Raw genomic sequence first — 23,506 nt, 5'->3', positions numbered from 1 at the left:
ATGGTATAATATCATACACAAGTGCAAGAAATGCAGCAAGAAGGAATGGTGGAGAAAGTTTTTAAAAAACAGCAACTTACGGCAAAACGAAACAAAAAAAACAACAACACTACACACAGGCATATATATCTTATAAAGGTGTAGATGTAGATCTTGCAAAACAAAAAAAATTAAATAGTTTGACTAGTAGAAAACAGCCTGGAGAAGAAGTGCTGAAGCGTACAGAAGAGATGTCCTGTCTTTAGCAGTGCATCGCTGCTGAGAAGTGCATTGCTTCTGGAGTAGATAGGAGCCAGCGATTATGTGTGTATGGTTGCGTGGTTGATGATGATGATTTTTGTTTCGTTGTTAGGGAAGCCAATGCACATGCGATCGGATCGTTTGACAAAAGGTGAGGTAGAAAGGTTCGTTGAAAGAATGACAGAGAGAGAGAGAAAATCTCGCGCAGCCTGCGGAGCTGGAACTGATGCAGTGATATTAAATACGGTGGGTTCGTTGTTGAGTATAGTCGAGAGAGCACCGCTAGGGAGGTGAAGCGTCGTAGCAGGCTAAGGAAATTAACAGAAGCGCATAAGACCAGGAAGGCTGCAAAAATGCGAGCTGTGTTATGTTGAGGAAGACGATATGAAAACGTTAGCAGAAATGGCACATGGCAAACGCGCACAGGAGGATGAGAATGTTGATTGAGTTTTGTTTTTGGTAAGTTTTTCAAACCCGATCCTTCTTCTATAAGGCAGTTATCACCTTGTTCTTTACGTTACATTTGTACAACCAAGAAGACTTAGAAACATGCGCGCACGACGTGCGTGTGCACTGTGTGCTGTGCCTCTTTCTCCCACACCCCTCCGCCCTCCTCCTCTTCCATCACTTTTCCCATCAACCGTGTGTTACATAGGTTAAGTTTGCGACTTACTATTGCCTACAACCCCCCCCCAAGCAGAAGCAGGGAACTCGAGAGGTTTATATGTGCAATGGGCCATTTCCATGTTGCAATGTGCATCGCAATCGCAAAATTGACACTCTTTCTCTCCCCGTCCCACAAACACACAACACACTCATTTGTCACCATCGATCGGGAGAAGAGAAACGGAAATGAGGGCCAGTGGCGCAGACAGAGTAGATTTCAGTTGGGAACTGTTTTCGCGTTCGACAGGCGTTTGTTTCATGTGAGGTTGCTGTTCTCGCGAGCGCGCCGCTGGTGGGGGTGGTATAGTGAGCGTTCCGCCTTCCTACTATTATTATTACGATTATGATTTAAAGTTTAACAAGCGAGGAGCGAGATGATTTGTATAGACAACAATCAGTAATAAAAGAAAAGAATATCTATTAGTGAAAACGCTTATACAAAAAAAAAGTACATCAATTCGTCCATATTGCGCGACCCGAAAGAAATGGAAAGGAATCAATCCTGCCCCAGTAGTGTTGTCATCGTTGGTGGAAAACGCATCAAACCACACTGTGGATCTATTTCCTCCGCCGCTAGCGAGGATTGCCATGTTACGACATCGTATATTTTCGTTCGTATTGCTGTGAGAGGTTTTCCAACTGCACTTTAAACGTCTCCTTATCTCCCGTACGTCTCATCACACCCAACGCACGCTCCTGCACACATACAGCATCCTGCTCTCACCAGCTGAGCGGCGTGTATGGGAGGATCACACGCGTTCGCACCAATTATCATATAGGCTAGTGGTGTGTTATGTATGTGTGTATGCGCGCGGGTGTGTCCTTGTTTATAATCATCATCTATCTACAACGATACTGATACGGGGTCGGCAGGACATCGATACGACGACAGCAACAGATCGCGACTATATGCAGCTCGCGTAAACGTGTGTATATGCGTGTGCCGTTTGCCGTTCCTGCTAAGCGCATTATCCTGCAGCACCTAGCTGTGTAGCTGAGTCTTCCCAAGCACGGCCATCAGGGAAATTACCATCGTTACTGATTGCACGGGCAGTGGTGTGCTGTTAGTGTGATTGGCTGTTTTAGTTTGCAAAGCTCTATTACGCAATCAAATCCTTTTGTCACGTTTGCACTCATCGCACACACGCGCACAATCCACGATTCACAATCGACACGCGTCCCATGCTCTCCCGTAAGGATCGGCGGTTTTGGAGCATACGTAGCTCCTTCGTAGTCTCCTGGCTTCGTTCCTTAAGCCTAGCTTAGCCTATTCACTAATGGATGCTGCTCGTAGTTGCGTGCTCACTCGCTCGCTGAGGCTGCTGAAGATCTCGAGTGTCTTTTTTTGTTGTTTAGTGTTATTTCGTTTTCCTATTTTTCTAGTAGCTTCTTTACGGGCACCTTCTCTCCCTCTCTCTCTCTCTCTCTCTCTCTCTCTCTCTTGCTCCCTCTCTCCACATCGCGGAAGGAGTTCCGAATCCCTAAACCTACTCTCCCTTACACGCTGTACAACGGCTCGTAACGGCTAGTAGTCATTTCGCGCCCTGCGCACCTAAACCCTCGCTTTCTCTTGTTTACACCTCCGTCGGGAAGAAATCCTTCAGCAATGTCGTGCGTCGCTTTTCGGCAATGTCCATCTGGTTCTCGAGCTCACCCCGATCGGTTGTCTCAGCGCGTTCCACCTTCCACGACAGGTTCTCAATTTCCGCTTCCAGCTGGGCCTAAGGTTCGGGCGTAAGATTAATCCGTTTTAAAAGCACCATCCTCGCAAATGGAACCATAAATGGGTGCACTTTTCTCACCTGCTGGTACTCGAACAGTTCCTTCCGCGATTCCATGTAGTACGCGTACGGGTAGGTGTACTGCAGCGTGTACCGGCACTTGGCCAGCAGGGTCGCGGCATCAAACAGATGCTGCCAATCGATCCAGGTGCCGAGTCCCTTCATTACCTTCTCGTTAATGCGTGTCTTCAACCGATCGAGCGTTTGCTGCTCAAGCTGGAGCGATTTTGAGTGATTTTCCCACCGTTCGTAGTAGTGCAGATACTTCTTCAACGCTTCCCGCGCCTAATGAAGAACAAAATATAAACGAAAGATATAGCTACGGCCACAAAGGTCACGCGAAGCACATCAAGGATCCTCCTGCTTCTTACCTGCGCGTGCACCGACTCGTGAGCGATGTTGGGATTTTCCTTGTACCGCGAACACTCGTAGTATTCCGAACCGTGCGCCTTCCAATCGCCGAGACACATCCAACAGAAATCATGCTTGCAGTTAAAGCACTGCATGTGATTGCATCCCCCGTTCTTCTCGATGCAAATGTGACACTTCGGGCAGTCCTTCGTGTGCGCGCTGATGTAGTTGGCCGTTTCGCTGTCATCCGCACACTTGGTCAGCCACTTGCGGATGATCTGGCAGTCGGTTGGTGCGTGGTAATCGGTTCCACATCGGAAGCAAAATGCGCTTTTGCACGACCGGCAGACGGCCTTCTTCGGGCTGATGTTCTGGCTGCGGATGATCGTCTGCGGGTAGGAAAAAAATCGATATTACCGGGAGCTAAAAGGAACACGACGCTCCAACACCACCTACCTGACAGTTGGGACCGGGACAGAAACGCAGCTCCGGATGTGATTTAACGTAGTCAGCGAACGTGAACTGCTGGTACTTATCGCGCAACATCGGCCGGTTAAGCAGCGTCAGGACGAGATCCTCCGGCACGCGCACATCACACCGCTGCTCCATGCACTCAATCTGCGTCGAGATGCCCTGCCCGATCTGAATCTCAAAGTGCATCGCCCAGCAATCCCGACAGAACGAATGCTGACAGGACAGGCTGTGGAACTTGTCGGTCGACTGTACGGTCACACACACCGGACAAAGCTGGGTACGATAACAGCAGGACGTCCCTCCAACCGGCACGTGATGTGCACTAACGACGTGATGGGATTTAACGCTACTACTACTACTACTACTACTACTACTACTGTTGATACTGGAGCTAGTGCTGGGTCCTGGAAGTGGGCCTACCGAGGAACTAGGGACGACGGAAGCCACAAACGAACAGGACGCTCCCGAGGATGTGGACGGAACAGCAGCCTGGTTGGTGGCGATGGCCGATGTCGGTATCGATGGAGCAGGTGCTGCCGCCTTAATGCGAGCGCTCACCAGCAGATTGGAGGCATTATTCCGGTACCGTTCGATCACTTCGATCGTGTTCCAGCGGGTTTCATGTAGCAGCACCTTCGCGAGGGATGGCGTAATTTGTAGCTGCGTGCTTAGCTTCTCCACCGACTCGTTCAGCAGTTTCTCGACTTCTTCAACGTTTAGACACTCGTACACGAAGTATTCCGGATCTGTACGCTTCGGATCGATCTGTTCGATGTCACAATCGTCGCCTAGGGATCGGAGGAGAGAGAAAAAAGAGCAAGAAAACCGGATGAGAAGTGTCATTAAATGTCGACGAGGGCGCTTGAAAGGAGGTTAAAAAGGAGCGCTTGGCTAACAAATTTGCGATCGTGAGAAGCACCAGCGGTAACCTGTTTCTTGGGGCACGTTTCGGTGCCAAATCGGATTGTGGCGTTAGGTAAAAAAAAACCAGGATCGACACAACCCCGCGACAGCCGGGTGACATTTGTAGCAACAGGCGACGATGCCACCGTAAACGTCGATTGAAAAACTGGAGATCCTTGCCAGCGTGATGGGGGCATAATAATTTAGCGATGTTTCGAGTTATAAATTTTTCCCAGCTTCTTGACCATTCGTCCTCTTGGCTCAAAGACCCAAACCGCGAACGAGTGATCGCGATGGGAATCGTAGGCGATTGCGGCAACGGCATTCAATACACACCCGTCGAGGGTGTCCACCTTCTAGGTGATGGTGATAAAAATAAATCAGCAAATGTGAAGTGTGCCTTCGCTCAGGATCGAGCGCATTAATGTCGGCTAGCGTGTGCGAATGCTAACTGCTGCGTAGAATGTGGCCGGCATTCGTTTTACGGTTTCATAATAGAGCTAAGCCAACCTTCCCCGGCAACCGAGTTGAGGATCCGTGGATCGACGTCGAGTGACGGTTTGGCTTGTGAACCTGTTTACGGTACAAACCTAATCTAATTAGAATCGAATACAAGAGACCCTACACGAAATGTGGAGCACAAGAAAAACCTTAAGACGGCAGAGGACGAAGCTCCACAGGACAACGGACCTAGGTGACATCTTTGTTGCAGCATTATCTAATCTGCATTAGCATTAGAGTCCACCCAACGGAACCCTACGATGGAGTTTATTTTTATGCGAATTAAATTACGACCTTTCGTCCAGACCGGACTTGCGGCTTTCCAGTGCCATCATCCCGTAACAGGACACTTTCATGCTCCTCGTACGACTCTCGTAACCTTGACGCTAAATGTCGTCCATCGAACGGGGGTTGGAGCGGCACGTGCCTTAGACAAAGGGCCAACTAATGCGCTATTGCGCACCTCTCGCGTACCGAAAGGCGGTAAGGTTCGCGTAATAGTTCGTGCCCTGTACCATGCTATATTTATCTTCCCTAACTGGAACCGCCGGTACACCGTGGAACAGCGTGATCCAGAGCAAGGGAGACTTCCGACGTCTTTGTGCTGAGTGATGATTTCTAACCTACATTCCGGATCCTGAGAAGGTGCAAGGAATTGTGTGGCTTCCGAAACGGTCACCGCGTACTCGGTCGATCCAGTGTCACCGTGCTCTGAAGGATATAACGCGCTACGACCCTTACCATTTTGGGGCGTCTAGAATGTGACCTTTCGATGTACGTGTGCGGGTGGTAGAAGGAACCTTTCAGAGCATTTATTCCTGGCAAAAAAATAACACCCCATGGAGCTCGCGGAAAAGGGTGGATCGCGAATTTGCCACCCTTCATGCATAACCAAACACCGTGTGTTGGAGCGTCATAATTCAATCAATGTGATCCATTCCTCATCAAATTCTCCACCTGTTCCAGAATGACCGACCGACTGAACTTATGGTCTAACGTTTCTCAAACAGGCGGCACAAAAAAGGGGCTACAAAAATGTACCTTTTCACCTTCTAAAAATACACATTCCATCGTCTTGGAGATGGAAATACGTAGGACGCAAACACGGTCGCAAACGACATGTCGTCTTAATTTGGAGCTAATGAAAAAGGTTTCTCCCAATGCGAATGCGTTTGATTTGTTTGGGGGTATTGCTATTCTTTTTTCTTCACTAACACGGTGCCCCTTCTCGAAAAACCTTGACCGCTGGGAAACACGCAAAACCCCGTCGTCGCAGTCGTCATTCATTAGCAGACGTGCTGGCCGAAAGAAGCAGGTGGCATCGATCCACCAATGGAAGGCAGGTTTTGCGTGTGTCGTTCTAGCGCTTCTCGATGTAAAAAGAAACATCATTATCTGGAGACCGATCGATTTGACGATTTAGCATTGGCACTCGACTACCGAAGCATGATATTCAGCCGGCGGATTAGCTCACAGTTGAATTAAAAATCTCATTAGCCAATGTGTGCCTCGTCGGGAGGAAAAATAGCTCCACCAGTACCGGGAAATGAGCACGTAAATCAAGCGAGCCGCTTTATGTTCCACATTCTACGAAACCCAACCAACTCGGGGTGCCTGATTCCGCGAAATGGATAAAAAATCTTTGCTATCGCGTCGAATACGAACGTCAGAATTCGTAGGCTGGAGTTGCGATGTAGTCATTTTCCCGGCATCAGCTGAACAAATTGGGATATAGCAACATTTTTGATCTCCCCGAATACAGCACGCCTACATGTGGATCTCACGTGCAGCTCGGTTGGCATAAATCTATTTTGTGGTGGCGGCGCGCTGGCGGATGGGTTACATTTAACTGGCAATATTATCCTTAAAAGCCATGCTCCGTTGCAAGCGATTATTGTGGCCACGGCCCCTGCAATAACGACCACGCGAACGCTTCTTGATTCTCCCGCACGAGTTTTCATTGCCTTCAAACGTGTGCTTCATCAAACTACGATTTTAAGCATCTCCACGCTCTGAAATCCTCGAAAAAAAAAACCGTAACACGCTAACGTGCAGAGGATCGCATGTCCGATCGTCCTTCCACCCATCCGCCCATCGCATACTTTCACTCTTTTCTCTCGAAAGCAAAAGCCAAAAGGCAAACAGCTAGTTTTTGTTTTCGTTTGGTCATTGCCGCTGATGGTGAGATTTCAGGTTTTTCAGTTTCGCCGGCAGCTTAATGACGAGACACAGCGGCCGCCGAATCGAATGAAAAACAACCACAACATGGGGACAAAAACCCCTCGAAAACAAGCCCCTCGAGTGCTCCCTCTCTCTCTCTCTCTCTCTCTTTTCTGAAGGGAAGGTTCACGGTTTCAATGGTTCACCTTGACAAGGTCTAGGTTTCTTGCGAAGGATTTTTTGTTGTGTGCCGTTTATTCGCCACTCGAAGCAGGACAATCCACGAGACGCATCCACGAGAGAAAACGCGCCTCTCAGTGCCGATGATTATTTTGTTTTTTTATCAATTGAACGCGACCTCCCTCCTCCCTTCGGGCGTCCCTTTCGCTTTCCGTGCGCTACTCGCGGTCGAGGGCATCGATCATTTCCTCGTGCAGCATCCCGTTCTTTCCCGTTCGTCGCGTCTCTTGGGTCGACCACCAACGGGTAGAGAATCGTGTCTGGTGACCTCCCGCAGTTCAATGAATTCATGACCGACTGCAAGGAGATCGAGCAATGGTGGTGCAGCGGTAGGTACGAGGACAAATACCCCCCACCGACACGGGTGATCATCTAGACGCTATCTCTCTCTTTCTCTCTCGCAGTGAGGGGCAGGTCCTTCTCGTGGGGTTTACGTTGTTCCCAAGCGCACTTTATGGAAGGGTCTTTACTACGTGTGGCCATATCGCGCGTGGTGGCGGATTTCCTTCCTACAGGTTTGTGCTGATAATGACTGACTGACGCATTACTCGCTGGCGTAATGGAACGGAACAAAATTCGGGCCAACGGATGATTCATTCTTCACACTTTCTGCAAAAAACACGGGCACTTTCGGTGTGCAATTAGGCGTACAAACACGCACGCCTACTCTGCGACCAAAATTTAAACAAAAAATAGCAAAATGAGCAATCAAATGTAAACGATTTTTCCCACGGCATGTTTTACTAGCCGTGAACCGTTTTTTTTCACGGTCAACCACAGTGACACAGTAGGCAAGGGCGCCAATGCCTACGAGATTAGAATGTGCTGCGTCAACGTCTGCTCGAATATATGTTTACAATGAAACGCAGTTGACCCTGCGCCGGGATGTGGCAAATCAGGGGGTTGTAATGTTGTGTGTAAAGAAATGACACGCGTTTTTTTTTTCAAAACGGTACCACGTGGTGTTGGCTTGTTCTTCCGTTTGAACGTTCTAGCTCAACTCGCGACCAAGGAAGTGAGCATTTGAATCAATATTTCGCACAAGCTTGGCTTTGTGAAGTTTAAATTCACGTTTCGCACGCACGCAGCATAAGACCTTGTGGCCTTGAGCATAAAATCGTGTGTAGGAAGCTGATAGTTCGTTTGAACAGCTCTTTGTTGCTCTCCTGACCATTCGTTCCCATCAGGTTTTCCACGTCTCGACCCACCCATAAATGTTTCCCCAAAAGACTCGCGCTTTACATAGCAGGGACGGTCGAGAGCAACGCACAACGGGAACGATTCGATGGCGATTTCATGCCTAGAGCCCCAACATCGCGATTTCCGCTGGTGGCCGAAACATGGCACAAGAGAAGCCACGCACGAACGTTGTGTGCCATTGACCTGCCCGAGGGTCAGTGTTCACCAAGGCGGATGGAACTGGGAGGATGGTACGCCACCCCAGTTTCGGTACAACAACCCAACCGGCTTCTTGGGCACCCCGTGGCCACCACAGTTCGGTGAGCACGCGAATGGATGAATCAACGATTGCCTTCTTCCTCCTTCCTTCACACCCACACCGGGGGAGTCGTTCGGTTCCGTTCCCGGGGCAATCCGTGGGCAGCGAAAAAGAAGGGCAAGCAACACGGCAACAAACAAAACACAGAAAAAAGCGCATTACCATCTCGCAACATTACTCGCGCCCAGCCAACCCCGGAAAGGTGCGCATAAGCGGCTAACAACCGTAACGATCGCGTACGGCCACGCGCTCCTATGCCGCATCGAACAGGGAAGAATGTACCAGAAATGTAACAGCGGCTCAATGTGGGTTACTCTCGCCCGGTGGGGCAGGTGCCGAGCAGAAAGGGGGAGTAAAAGCACCCCAGTTCATCGGGCCAAAACCCTCGCAATCTGGCCGGTATTCTCTGGAACCGGTGGCATCGTGAGCCGCAATCAGCCAACCGGAACTGACCTGGCGAGAAGTGATCCGAGAACTTCGAAGACCAAGCGCATCATCAATAGCACAGGAAATTGCCAAGAGTCAGAGACCGTACCTGAGTTGTAGTAATCCTCGAACTCGTAGTCGTTGTCGGACGAGTACTCCATGTCCGATTCCTGGTCCGCCATCGCGCAGGAAGCTTTCCCTTAGACGGGGTAGGTTGATGGATGCCTGCTTCGATTGTGGACCGTGCTGAGGGAAGTTCGTTCTTGCCTCGGTGTTCGCTCGATGTTGCAGTTCATAGAAATATCACCTTCACTTTTGTTGGTGCGAAATTTTCCCACTCCGTGTGGCCTATTGTTGCTCTCGCACTCACACGCAATTGTTGTGGCTGTTTTGTTTCTTCCTTTCGGTTTTGCACACACTCGTTATGTTGCTGTAACTGGCGCTAATGGAGCTAGAATTTGGATAAATTCGCACAGCCACTCCTTCTCTCTTCTCATACGCTTTTACGCCCCACGCGATTTCCTTCACGGATCACACACACACACACGGTGGTTTTCCTGGTTTTCTCGTGATACACTGACAAACGCACGCACGCACTTGGTGCACTCGTGATAGTGCACCATCAACCGTTTCGTTGGGGTTGAAATAAAGCCCGAAACAAATGCACCAATTGCACTGCAGCACTGAGTATCGAAACTTTTCGTGTTTCGCCTTCCGCACCAAACAGGAAGCACAGGCTCAGGTACACACTGCGAGGAACAAAAAGTGAGGCTGCAGCGACTGTTCGGTGGTGGCTTTCTGGTTTCTTGCTCACTACTGGGGAGGGCACACGTCAAGCGATGGGAAGCACCAGACAGTGACGGAAAATTACTCACGGAAACACACCAATTCAAAGCGGAGGGATGGATTTGCGTACTAAGGAAAGCGGATTTTCCGCGGAGAACGTTGATGCAACGAACTAGGTTCTTTTTGTGTACTTCTTCTTCTTCCTTCTGTTTTTTTCTTTTACTGCTGTTTATGATAGAGATGGCAAAGCAAGCTCAGCGAAGTGAGCCATAGTTTGAATGCTGTGCTTAAATTACCCATTTTTCAGGAGAGTATTACGAGCGAAAAACTAAAAAATTTGGTATACCACTTAGTGGCTAGCATATGTGAAGATGTTAGCCATTATTTCATTACATGTTTACCCTATGAAACCAGTTTAGTAGGATAATTAATTTAAATATCTAATGAACGATCCATTTTGTCCACCCCTAGTGAGCTTGCAATGGGCTAATGTCACAAAAGGAGCACCACAAACGGTCGTTGATACGTTTATAATACACTAGCTGACTGCTTCAAAAACACCCTTCAGCTCTAATTTCTCAAGCTGCTCTAGAGCAAATGCCGTGTTTTATATTTAATTCGTTTTTTAGGAAATAATAGATTATTTGCTTGCGATAAGGACGTATATGGCACAATTACGATCACAATATGTAATAAAAACATCATACACAAATTGACTACAGATGTCCTTGCACAGTTTTGAATAGCACGTGGCTGGAGCCGTTAACAACAATACCACGATTTTTCGTTTGTAATTTTAGAAAACGCATACATATACCACAACAATAAAAGAAATACACATTTGTTTATTATATACTATTTATTTAAATTACGTACAAGACATGATAGTGCTTACAGTAGAGTAGGCCGTGGAGTGTTTCAGAGACAGTGTCTGGTTTTTAGGAAGAATACAGTTTCTATTGACTTAAAATACCATGAACAAAAATGATGCATTCAAAAGATCATCCGGTATCAGCCGTGTGTACGCCATTTCGCTCACGCCGGAAAAGAAAAAGCAACTAATGCAGAAAATCTACACCGAGACTCAGCACAAATGCACGACACTTTCGGACAACCAAGTGCGCGATTGGTGCGACCAGCTCAATCAGTGCTTTGGGATATGCTTTGAGTCGATATCCTTGGGAATGGAAATCGTCACAAAGCTGTTATCTACCCGTGTGGCACCGAATGATGTGATACTCACGTATCGTAAGCTGTTAACGTACATCTACAATGTACTGGATAAAAGTAATTGCACTTTAATAGCGCACTACATGAGCAGGTAGGCGTAATCGCTACGTATTCTTACACAAACAGATCTACTACAAGCTCATACGTTTTTCAGGATATCGTTTCTCGCACTACAAACCGGTAGCGTTACGGCCGACACTTTCCCTGTGTCCATAGTGAAATGCATTTTAGTGCTGATGTACCAGATGCCGATCGATGGTGTTTCTGAGCGAAAAATCTTCCTACATGCACTCCGGTCTACGTTGGAATGGTGCAAACTCGACTCAAACACCTACAAACAGTGTGGCATCGGGATGCTTATCCGCAGTGCTATCGCGTCCACCAAGCGGCTACAGGATGACGTTACCACAGCAACCGAACTGGCCGTTCTGGCGCATCACGTGTTGGATGTGTTCTACAATTCCCAAACGAATCCGATCCATCCGGTAGAGGTTTTGCTGCGGTTGGCTTTCGAGCGGATCTTCACCCGGTTGGTCTCCGAATGGGCTGACGTTCGGTGCTACGAACTCCTGCTGTATGTTCTGTACAGCGCATTGAAGTTCAACATCGAAGCTCGGTTGAAATTGGACATTGTTCGTATCCTAGCAGAAACGGCCGGTGGTGGTATGAGACGGCTCGTTCGATTGCTTTGCATCCGCAAGTATATGCACGATGCCGAACTGCTACACAAAACAAAAGTCATCCTCACGATCGTGCTGGCATACAGTCTGTTTCGGTTTGAATCACCGGAGCGTTACTCGCACTTTCCAGCGTTCCTGGTGACAATCGAAAAGCTGATAAGTGGGGTCGATTTCATCGAGCTGCTGGATGCTCGATTCCTGTGCTTTAACATTCCCCTGCCGAAGCAGACTATCGAGCACATTTGCTTCGTGTTCGCTTTGCGGCACCTTGATCTCGTCGAAGGCGTCACCAGTCACAGCCTAGAGGTGGATTATCTATATAACCTGATCGCTTCGGTTAACATTATCTACCACAAACGCTGGAAGGTGCCAAGCTTTTTCGTCAAACACTTCATCGATGGGCTGTCGGTATGGTAAATGTCCCTCCTTTGAAATCCTATAAGCGCTATTAACAAAACGGTTGTATTGCAGCGATTTTCCCGTAGTGAGGAGTTTCAGAAGAGCGTCTCCGAGCCAGAGAAAAAGGTCCAGGCCATCATGTCGACCACTGCGGCGAGCGTTCCAGCTGGCAAAACGGCGAACAACATCTTCGGGCGGTTACCGGTGACGATCCATCGGATTCAGTGGCTCCAGCTACAGCCGGACGACTTCAAAAGCAAGCTGATGTTCCATCAGCTGTTGGCGATTTTGCACGACGACGCGAGTCTGGCAACTGATACTGTCGCTGCTGCAGCGTTGCTTGCCATATTCGACACAAATAGCCTAATTGCGGTGCTTTTTTCTAAACGGGCCACTGCAATAGCTCAGTCAAATGCGTCGTTGTTGCTGTCAAGGTGCAGTCTTTCCGGTCCGCCGTTGAAGAAGGTACTCCGCCAGATAATGGCCATCTGTGGCAAGCAACAAAATCATCCGCTCGACGAAGATTGGGTGTACTGGGTGCGGGCAGTCTACGGTTCAGTCCACACGCTCGATGGTGCGTCCCTACGGAGGCTCTGGGATGTACTAAGAACAATTGAACAAGCAGCTTGTAGTATCGAGCAACAACTGCTGGTGGTAGATACGTTCGCCAACCTGCTCGTCCATATGATACCCGAAGGGAAGGAATCCGTTACGGAGCTTCATTTTTATTGTACCCCCTCTGACAAGGATACGCCGCTGGAAGAAGAAGAAACGTTAGAAGTTTTCTCACCGGAACGTTCAGAGGAACAATCGGAGGTTTAAGAAATAGATGTAACGCTGTTCACGTACATGTTGAGTATAGATTTTATTATCGTACTGCATTGCGTTTTATCTTGTGTTCGCCACCGGCTGCTAATGTTAAATAGTGAAACGAGTTGTATTCGTAGCTCCATTACACACCAACCCGCCACAATGCAACTATCGATAGTAACCATGGGAACCACGAAAACGTAATGTAACGAAAGATAAACGCGTTTCTCTATCCCGAACACAACAGTCGGCAGTTGGTTGTGTACGTGATTTTGTGTTGTTTTTCCATTTCCTTTCCTTGAACGTTAAATTTTGTCCATTAATTTACAAACTTAAAGCTAACGCCTTCCAATTCGTTAATTCCTACTTTTATCTAACGATTTTTTTTCCCCATTCGATTTCCCTTGCATATGTCCATATCGCGGTGTTTCCAATCAGTTCTGATTTGCGTAGTCGCTTGTATTGTTTTGTTCGGCTAATATGTTCGCATTTTAAGACTTCAGGCATGGTAACTGAGTTAGATAGAATATGATTTTTCTTTGTGGCAGGTGCTGGATCCAGCTGTTCAACCTCGCCGGAGCAAACTTTAAGGATCACTTCTGTCGTTTCTGCCACGCCTGCAGCTGAATGTGAGAGTATCATGTGTGCGGAGATGCATTCTGATTGCATTGTAACGTTTAGTAGAATATATTCTTTGCGAGCCGCAATTTGGACACGAATGTTGTACCGAATGATTGGAATTTTAGTCCTTCCCCTCGCTATCTGTCTATAATTGAGCTCATAAATATCGCGCGTGTATCTGTTTGTATAAATATAAAGTTTTACATATTTAGTTGTATGATTTTTAGTGGACTTTAGGTGTCTGTTTCTTTTAGTAACGGTACATTAAAGTTTTTCAGTTCTGTCTATGTGCTTCCAATCGAACTTTGATTACAAGAGTGTGTTCCACGAATACGATCAAGTAACAGGTACTATATGCTACTATTTGATCAATGCTATTTCAATTATCGAACGGTTTTGGGAATTCCGTTTGGATTCCTAGATTAGTACACTTGATCTACACCAAAAGATGCGAAAGACGAAGTTAGCGGATTTTTTGTGATCGAGTGAATTGTGTATATATTAGCTTCGTTGATTAATGGGAGACTGTGTAGCGAGAGTAATGCTGCTTTCTTTCTATTGCGCCATAGAACGTCACATTGACCGCATGCGTTAGTCTTACGCATAAAAATGGGACGAGTTGGGATGGAGAAAAGAAAACTCGATGGTAGTTTATTTTGATTTGTTTACGTTTTCATACACGCTTTGACTACTGGTGGTCCGAAAAACGATCACCAACGCGAAGCAAATAATAAAAAAAATATATAAATTTATATGGACGTGAATGTGTACGAAGAAATACGAGGACACTACACTTTAGCATATTAACACAGTTTTTCTTATGCTTTTCGGCGCCCTCCTCCTTCGAAAGAATAAAGAATAAACATGGTATTTCCCCCCGTTGTTATGTCCTCATCTAAATGGTACCCTTAAATCTACTATATTTCATGCTAGCTGTGTGATTGCTTAACCCCATTTTGCATTAATTCACGGTACCTTTTTTTCGTGCGATTAATGATGATGATGATGCTGATGCTCAATGCGATACATGATTCGATATCAGGCTTAACCTCCACACCGCCCATGCAATGGATGCGGGAGTATAATTGAATAGAAGCACTTAAAAACCCCTACCCATGTCGATAGAGCAGCGGTAAAGGAAACTAACTCGAAAGATAAAATGGTCTCACACATTCCACGAATACCTACCGGTGCAGCGTTTTATTGATACTGCTAGAGTGCACTGTTCGAAAATGCGTCAATGCTGCATTTTGAGCACTTTTCCTTATCTTTCGCTCTCTATTTCGTCCTCCTCATGGCAATAGTTTTCGCGCGTGTCGTATATTCTGCGGATTCTGCTCCCACGCAGACTCTAGAGTTTTGATTCGAGAGTTTCGTTCATTCTATGATAATTCGGGATGATTTTGATTTTATTTCGTAGAGCAAAAAGCAAGCGCAATGGTTAAGTGAGGCGTTTCTTTTCTTTAAATTAAAATGTCTAAGCTTAATTTTCCGAAACGATACAGCTCCCTTCTCGAGAAGGAAATACTTAAAGCAACATCATACTCGTCAGCGTTGAAGACGGAAATGAAAGCACAAGTATGAGGGACGACAATGTACCTTACGAGTTAAAATTATTTGCCTAACTGTCGCAGAAACCATAACATCCACTCGGGACAGGAGCGTTTCCGCAAACCAGTGCGGGATTTTGTTAATGCTTCGACAGTAATGGTGCGAAAGTACCATTAATTAATGGAGCAATGAGGCTAGTGGGACGTGGATATGCCGCTATTTATGTGTTTTTACATACGCGAAGCCACTCAGTTTCGTCCGATTGATCCCTTCAAATGGGTTGTCAGAATTTGGATACCCTTTCCCACCAGCTTTCCTGTGCCGCAGTCCAGCCCCGGGGGATGATGCTTGCACTTTAAATCGTTACTAATAATTGCCACTAAACTTTGTCGACTAAAGCATACGTTTGTATGTGTGTGTGGTTGTATGTATTGTGGATCTTTCGTATTACAGCGACTACATGTAACTATTTACATTCGAGAGTGGGTTTGTGTCCTACTCCTCGTGATTCAAGGATCATTGGGCGATCAACACTAGAAGGAAACGAAGCAAACAACAAAAACGGTTAACATGATGCACGCGTTGAATTGAAAACTCATTAGGCATTACCTACGCGTAGAGCGTACACTCGATGTAGCTGGTTGGTACGAATCCTTCCTCCCAACCCTTCGAGCTAAATCGCCGCACCCGGGTCCAACCATCTCCCTGGTCTACTTCTATCACTTGCAATTCTTCCCCTTCCGACATTGGAATGCTACCTTCGCTCGTGGCTGCAACAAGCAGAATATCACATTTAGTTGGGATTCGTAATTTCAGGATCAAAATATCAAGCTACCACTTACCGTCAAATGGATACAGTGCTCGGCACGTTCCCAGGGGTGTATCTGCTTCGTAGTATTCCTCATTCGAGGGCTGTTCATTTGTGCTGCCCTGACCGGAACCGGGCAACGAGGTGTGGGACGTACCAAGACCACTTTCCGGGCTCGCCGAGCTGCTGTTAGACGTGAACGAAAACGAGAGTTTGATATTAGCTACAATCGTACTTCTCTAAGGTATTATAAGGTGTATCAAAGGAATGCGGAAGATCACTGATGGAAACACTAAGGATGCGTAGGTATGGTTAGTCACGCAATTATCGGAAGGGAACTTCACTTGTCGGAGGTTTGATGGGGGGAAAACTGTGCGCAATTCTTTTCACCAGACATAGTTATATACACATATAAAGTTTAGTTAATTTCTCATTCTCATATAGATTCTCGATCGTACAATGAACGAGCGAAGAGGTTAATAGAAGAAAGTGATTTTTACAAGAATTTGACACAGTGCATTTCGTTCTCGAAGTGAAACAGGACATTCGTGATAGTTAGATAATCTACTTGGACGGTAGGACGGAATGACGAAAGGACGAACTATGTACAAGCTACGAATTCTCGATAGAGAGGCGATAGGAAGGAAACAAGAAACAATTGTTCAGTTGTACCCGTTGTTGTTAATGTTAAGCCCATTTTGCGCTTGCTGTACACTACTTTCGGAAGCTGACCTGCTAAGGCTACCGGCGTCGTCGGGATGATCTTCGCCATTGTCGTCGTGGCCGTTGTTTTCATGATTACTGCTACCGTTGGAATGTCTGGTATAAGACACAGAAGGAAAAGGAGGAAAAGCAGAGTGAGAGAGAGAGAGAGAGAGAGAGAGAGAAAGAAAAAAGGACGAGATGGAGAAAAAAAGAGACAAATTAAAACCACATTCTCGCACGTCGGTTGTGGAACCGCGCGTCTGATATCCTCGTGGAGGTGGCAGACTTGAGACTTCACCTGGACGTCCGTTGACCATTCTGTATCACACGGTGCGACTGGGGGCTGTGCTGAATGACCGTCTGATTGTTGGCCTGATCCAGCAGCTTCTGGTAGCGTAACAGCTCCTGCCGTAGCCGATCCAACCGAGTGATCGATTCGTTCAGCTGCTCTTCCACCGTCCGCGGGTCACCAAGCAGCGTGTTCGCCTCGTAGACTCCTTTCATTTTCATCAGCCCATCACTAGCTGCTTGCTCCTGGGCCACCTTCTGTTGCAGTTCTTGCACCTTGGCGGTTAATTTTTTCCGCCGCTGCGTCGGTGGCAGATCGCTGAAATCTTCCTTCAGGCCGTCCGCAGAAAGGTTGTTCTAAAAAGGTGAAACAACAGGGGAATGTTAGCGAACTGAAGAAACAGTTTACATCGTCGTCGTCATCTTCATTAGACGAGCGGCTTTATCCATCGTTTGCGATAGGATTCACAGTGCACTAAACCTAAAACTAAGGTCCACTCATGCAACACAAAGAATGCAACTCATACAAACAACTAAGAATAAATATACAGCTTTTTTGTTTGCAACATTACATAAATGATCTCAAAAAAAAGGAAAACTAACAACACATTAATGCACACAAAAGAAACAAACACACGATAAGAAAGGACTAAAGATTGAAAGAAACAGTGCAACATTCACACGAGAGATTTACCGAGCGAATTTCACTCATTACTCAAACCCAATTTTTCACACGCACACGAAAGTTTCCTCATCATCCAGCGAACTGTGGTTATTACCTTAACATTTATGCAGGCTTCGAGAATCTTCTAGGAGAAGGTTGGAATGGCAGGTGACGGTTTGGTGAAGTGTAGTGGCGTGGAGTTTGTTTGATTTTGTTAGTTTAGATTTACCGGCGGGTAGCATAAGCATAAACACATCGAAAGCATCGTACAACACCGAAACAGCCGCACGAACGGAACAACAACAGCCCGCCACCAAACGTACAGCGCGAGATAATAGAAAGAGGCCGAATCCAAAGGTGGTATAGTGAGAATTTTGTATTGTGTTTGAGTAGGTGGATTTTTATATATATATGTTACAATGTATGCAGCAAAAAATGTATGTTTGATGGTTCGGTTTAGAAGGCAGCATGAAATAAAAGAAACACACTGTTTACTACACACAACGATAGCGGATAGGAAGCGGAAAAGCTAACAGTTGTGCCCAACAGGAAGCATTGTCCAGTTGAAGTAGAACACAAGAGGGCAAAAGGACGGGATGTTTCGTGTAGGCATTCGGAAGGGGTAAATGCTTTAGGACATCATAATTGATACGATACAATCGGAAACAAAGCGGATCCATAAAGGCGCAGAGGTTATCTTTGGGGGTATACAACGATTGTCTTGCTGAATGGAGCACGATTAATTATCGTTTCAGCTAAGGAATGAGTCATTGCGTACAATAAAACCGATTACACACACGGCCGCCCGCAACAAGTCCTCGTGCGAAGCATATGCATGAGCGAGTGTAGCTTACATCACGCTCCGGAATCCATAAAATCCCTTCGATCGGAGGGATAATACCAACCTAAAGCCAACCTTGCAGCACGTTATGCCGGCAACAGAAAAAAGAAGCAAAATTGTACGGGGAAAAAATATAAAAAAACAACAACAAAAGATTAACACAAAGCAAAACGAAACGGCAAAGCTTTGCGTGCCGACCGACATTAAACACTTTACATGGCGGGTCACGTTGCAAATTATGGTGGGAAGGAAGACGAGCGCTTTCGACGTGGTCCAGTTTCACCGCACACAGGGACACAGCGCGGAAGGACTAGCCTGTCGAGTGTTTATCGATCCGTGAGGAAGCAAAATAAACCCATTTCATTTCAGCCTGACCCGATCTCGGAGGACCGGTAAGGGTCCGGCAGCACATGTTTGAGTGGCGACGAAAGACCGAGACCGGGCGAAAGCTCGATGTCTCGCCGGCGCTGATGGTAGGGATGTCCCGGTTTTGTCGCGACAGCTAGCCGCACCTCGAAGGACTCTCATGACGTCTCATTTGATGGCTGCACGTATCCTCCAGCAGCGGGCCGACCGTTTCGTAACGCGCTCATTTTAATTCCGCACGAAACGTATCATCGCAGCTCGACAATGAACGAGCGGAATGGAAATGCACTTCTGCTGTTACGCGGAGCGTCGATTAACTGAGCAATTTAAGTGCAAATAAGTGCGTGGTAAATATTGACCGATACAATTTTCTTGCGCAAGGAGGTCATTTTGCTTTTATCTAGAGTTCCTTCCACCGGTTCCTGCTAAGGACTGTTTGATCGTTTTGGTACAGCGAATCGTTGCCAAAGGTGACAAACGTCGTTCTATAAAACCCTTCTAAGCCATTCTTGACTACCTGAAGCGAAGCGCGTGGGGATGACATTTAATTTAAGAGTTTATTGGACATAAATGTGAAATTTATCGGTACGCAATGCTAACAAACAGTGGGTGTTGCTATGTTTTGAAAAGACTATAAAATAACAAACAAAATAGCTGGAGGAATTACTTCGGTTTCAAACGTAACCATTCAGTGAGCAATCCCACCAAGTGAAATCTGCTTTGTAAACAGCTTTTTCAGTGAGCCGTATGATTTCACATGACGACTGAGCCTCAGTCGTACGCAGGACTGACTATGCAGCTACGTGTGAATTTCAGGTCAAAGAAAGCCTTAGCAAGACAGTCCTTCACCATGCATCGGTTGTTGAGTCATTTAAGAAAAAGTATGATAACAGAAGCAACAGTAGATAAGATTTCCTATTGTCGAATCCTATTATCGATTCCTTAAGCCCTACCCTATCTAATAACGACTGGAAACACGGACAAAAATGTGTCAGATTTAAAGCCACAACCCACAAGCGATGACTAATAACGAAGGAACGTTTACTCAGTTAGCATTTCTGGGTAAATATTGCAATATTTCGACTGTGCGCATTTAAAAAAGGCTAGATTAACCCAAAACATCATGGGATTATGTCTCTGTAACAGGGGTTTCATTCAAAAAATTGAATGTGCTCCCATAAAAGGACACCTAATCCTAACAGAAAACAGCGCTCCAGGTGATCCCAGAGGCTTCCCGGGGACGAAACGTAGTCCGACTCCACGATTGCTGTTCCGTCAAGTGTGTAACCTACGCTCGTTAACCCAACCTACACACGTCCGCCAAAGAAAAAGGTAATTTCGCCAAGTGGCAATTGCGCCCGCTAGGAAAGCAAACCCACCCACCCAAGGTCCGCTAATGAGATGCTCGGTTCAAGTGACACCGTCGAGAAGATCGTGATTGGTGCTGCTCGGGGTGGTTTCTTGCTGCAGGAAGAAAGATTAGCTCGCAGTGGTAGAATTATTGCGTGTTCGTGTGCCAGTGTAGTTTTTTTTTGTTTTTTTGGGGTTGCTGTTTTCATTAGAATCCGTCACAGAAGCAAGCTTGCGTGGAATGGAGACGAACGGCTCAACCACCGAAAAGAGGCGCGAGAAATTAAGATAAGCGCGAGGCAGATAGTCACATACAAAAGCCACACAAATTAGGAACGGGTACTCCGAAAAACGCGCAGCACGATTTAAGAAAATCTCGCTCGACCTCGAAATGGTGCAACCAGAGAAACAACAGCTCAAACATAGACCCGTGTAGGATAGTGGTGTCGCAACGTTCGACATTTGTCACGAGAAAGCGGTTCTGGTGATAGCGGCAAGCCCACACACGTGCAGTGTTTGTGCGTTGGGAGTGGCATGTTTTAGGGCTAAAACAGCCAGACCGGAGAGGGATGGCGGTAATACTCACTCCAATGTCCACAGGAGCAGTTTATATCGTCGGGTTGTTATCGTATCGTCGCCGGGACGGTTTATTCCCAACCGCATTGATTGCGTCACACGCGACAACACGCGTCGAGAATAGTGTTGTTTGATATTTGTTTCGAATTTTATTAAGGACACAGATTGTTTTTTTTCAACGATCCGTAACAACCGAGGAATGGTGCAGGATATGCCACCAAAAAATGATCGTAAGTATCCCGATAAACCACATTATGTTGATGGATACGCATATGAAGTGGAGATGATTGTTTTTGGATTGCACGATTGCGGAGAGAGAAAAAAAATCCAAATTTGAATATAAACAAATATCGAAATTAGTAACTCCAGAAAGGACACACAGAACGAGGGAACAAAGAACGCAAAAACTAGTTCGAACGTCAAAGAAAACGAATTATCGATCTAGCATTATTGATCGATGTTGCGCTTTGCATGTTGTAAAATTGAACAGGAACAAGGAACAGAGAAATGTACAGCGTATATCAAGGAGCGGGAGTATTGAACATGTTCCGGTGGGAATAGAAACTAAAACAAGCATGAACGACGACCCACCAGCGTGGAAGTTGTCGCTCTTGTAATAGGACAGCAAAAGGGGAACTCTTCACAGTACGCTTACCTTGTTACCGGTGAAGATACCGAAAATGCCGACACGTTTCTTTAGCTTATCCTTCGTCGTGCCCTTCCCCGTCATGTGATTTAACGCGGTGCTTGAACTGTGGTTCTGCGAATTATTGGAGGCGTCTGGGTCCGGCTTCGAAAGGTCCTCGAACGGTATATCTCCCGGTGGTTGAAAACCGGACTGGTATCTGTTGAGGTAGTTGAGCAACATTTTTTTTTTGTTAAATCAAACCATCAAACATAATGCCATCAAACTACGGTGTAATTACTTTTCTATTACGATCATTGAATCGTCCTTCTCGTTGATCGAATCGGCAGCCTTCACCATGCCTTCGAGACAGCGGGCAATGATGGGCGAAACTTCGTACTCGACATCTGCCGCCCGTTTGATGAATTCCTTCATGCCACGTGTTCGCTTTTCGTCCAACTCCTGCAGCTTATTGAACACCTGCAGTTGGTGGGAAACAACAAAAAAAAATGGTTCGATTACAACCGTGTGTGCGCGGGGTTTGACGCGATCCCATTTCAAACGAGGCTCGAAGGAAGTTACCTCTGGCAGGGCGATTTGATAGTGCTGCTGTTGCTGTTTGTTCGTAATCTGCAGCTGGTTGGCGTACTCGCTCTTCGCGTCCTCCGACTGGCTGTTGCGTATGTTCATGTTCACACGTTGCTTTTCCACGTCCGCGCGGCTCAGGTGAAAATCGGCATCCGCCTTGTGGTAGCCCTCGATCGCTTTTTCCGCCTCACGGAACGCCTTCTCGTAGCTGCGCTTCGCCCGGTCCAGCGTGCCGATTTGTGTGTGCAGGGACTGTGTGAGCACGGCACCCTGGTTTAGCGATTTCTTGCGCTCTTCGCGCAGGTTCTTCGCTAGCAGCGTGATACCCTGCAGCACTTGGTTTTGCAGGTTTTCCGCCACTACTTCGTGCTGCCCGGCCAGGTCGGCCACCTCTTTGAGGACATTTTTGAACGCGACCAGGGAGGAAAACCTACAAGCAGAGAAGAGGTGGCGTTACGCAAACAAAACGAACCACTGACTTATCACGGCCGCCGGGATGACACAAATTATTGTAATCATTTCCCGTTGACCGTTAGATTGAGCCCTGGAACCCTCCTCTGATCTCCCGATCGTGCGGTTTTGTTCCAGTTTCCGGTTCATCTACTTACTCATTTTCTTCGTCCTCTTTGCTCTTTTTGGGTTGGTAGTTCTTCACGAGCCGTCTGAAACGATGCACAAACAACAGGCAGAAAAACAAGGACGTTAGTTAGTGTGTTTGGCTCGAATGCGCCCGCCGCTCGAGAACCCGTTCTTAAAAGTCACCAATTTCCCATGCAGACAGAGACTTGCGGCATTTTTCCACAGATTCGCGCTCGGGTGGTTCCGGAGGTAGTAGTATATATCGCAGCGTCAGGCATCAATAATCACTGATTGGTACCTTCGGCGTTGCCAACCGATGCTGCGGTGAGTCGCACGTTAACGCAAAGACATTACAACCAACCAATTTGAGGCGTAAGCCCTTCGTGTAAGCTGCAATAGAGCAATAGCAGCACCGCACCACACCAACGGGCCCGGCCGGACCTTTTGCAATCCGTTTTGGGCGCCGAAGGCACTAAAATGTCGGTAATTACCAACAGCAACAGCGGCCCGGCGAGGAACCGTATTGCCGATGATGGTACGATGGTGTTTGAGGTGGTATTGTGCATTGCTATTATCTGGCTGTTATTTGCCGTATAGTTTGCCTTCTTTCCACGACCGTTGCTTTGAAGAAGCCATAATTTAACCTCACTATGCTGACAGGTGTCTATCGACACATCCGTCGATACTAGTGGCGTCACTTTACCACCGTACGGCTGCATATTGCACGTGCAGTAGAACGAAACGGAATGCAGCTTGGAAAGGCATGCAGTGCCGTGAAAGGCATGGATGACACGATCTT

At 46.9% G+C, this 23,506-nt stretch overlaps 3 protein-coding genes across 3 annotated transcripts in view; 1 reads left to right on the top strand and 2 right to left on the bottom strand.

The window, feature by feature from the left end:
* Positions 1-1,480: 1,480 nt before the first annotated feature.
* LOC128722983 (potential E3 ubiquitin-protein ligase ariadne-2) lies at positions 1,481-9,422 on the bottom strand. Its single transcript, XM_053816683.1, has 5 exons — positions 9,350-9,422; positions 3,495-4,300; positions 3,059-3,427; positions 2,709-2,972; positions 1,481-2,627 (listed from the first exon to the last, which is right to left on the bottom strand). The coding sequence occupies exons 1-5, from the start codon at positions 9,420-9,422 to the stop codon at positions 2,481-2,483; spliced, it is 1,659 nt and encodes a 552-aa protein (XP_053672658.1). The 3' UTR covers positions 1,481-2,480.
* A 1,578-nt stretch (positions 9,423-11,000) lies between these two features.
* Positions 11,001-13,157, top strand: LOC128724791 (uncharacterized). Its single transcript, XM_053818512.1, has 3 exons — positions 11,001-11,347; positions 11,411-12,344; positions 12,408-13,157. Exons 1-3 carry the CDS (start codon positions 11,001-11,003, stop codon positions 13,155-13,157), a joined length of 2,031 nt encoding a protein of 676 aa, XP_053674487.1.
* A 2,010-nt stretch (positions 13,158-15,167) lies between these two features.
* The window catches only part of LOC128726521 (formin-binding protein 1-like), a 57,847-nt gene continuing 49,508 nt past the window's right edge, over positions 15,168-23,506 (bottom strand). The window contains exons 4-13 of the mRNA XM_053820336.1: positions 22,737-22,790; positions 22,123-22,558; positions 21,842-22,020; positions 21,565-21,760; positions 17,898-17,927; positions 17,129-17,475; positions 16,798-16,944; positions 16,160-16,311; positions 15,927-16,087; positions 15,168-15,850 (exon numbers count right to left, since the gene is read on the bottom strand). Coding sequence (XP_053676311.1) covers positions 15,927-16,087; positions 16,160-16,311; positions 16,798-16,944; positions 17,129-17,475; positions 17,898-17,927; positions 21,565-21,760; positions 21,842-22,020; positions 22,123-22,558; positions 22,737-22,790 — 1,702 coding nt within the window. The 3' untranslated portion in view covers positions 15,168-15,850. The remainder of the gene's footprint in view (positions 15,851-15,926; positions 16,088-16,159; positions 16,312-16,797; positions 16,945-17,128; positions 17,476-17,897; positions 17,928-21,564; positions 21,761-21,841; positions 22,021-22,122; positions 22,559-22,736; positions 22,791-23,506) is intronic.

The sequence above is a fragment of the Anopheles nili genome, chromosome 3 (genome assembly GCF_943737925.1).
Source record: "Anopheles nili chromosome 3, idAnoNiliSN_F5_01, whole genome shotgun sequence".
In the NCBI taxonomy this organism is placed as follows: Eukaryota; Metazoa; Arthropoda; class Insecta; order Diptera; family Culicidae; genus Anopheles; species Anopheles nili.
This window is presented reverse-complemented; position numbering and strand designations above follow the sequence as displayed.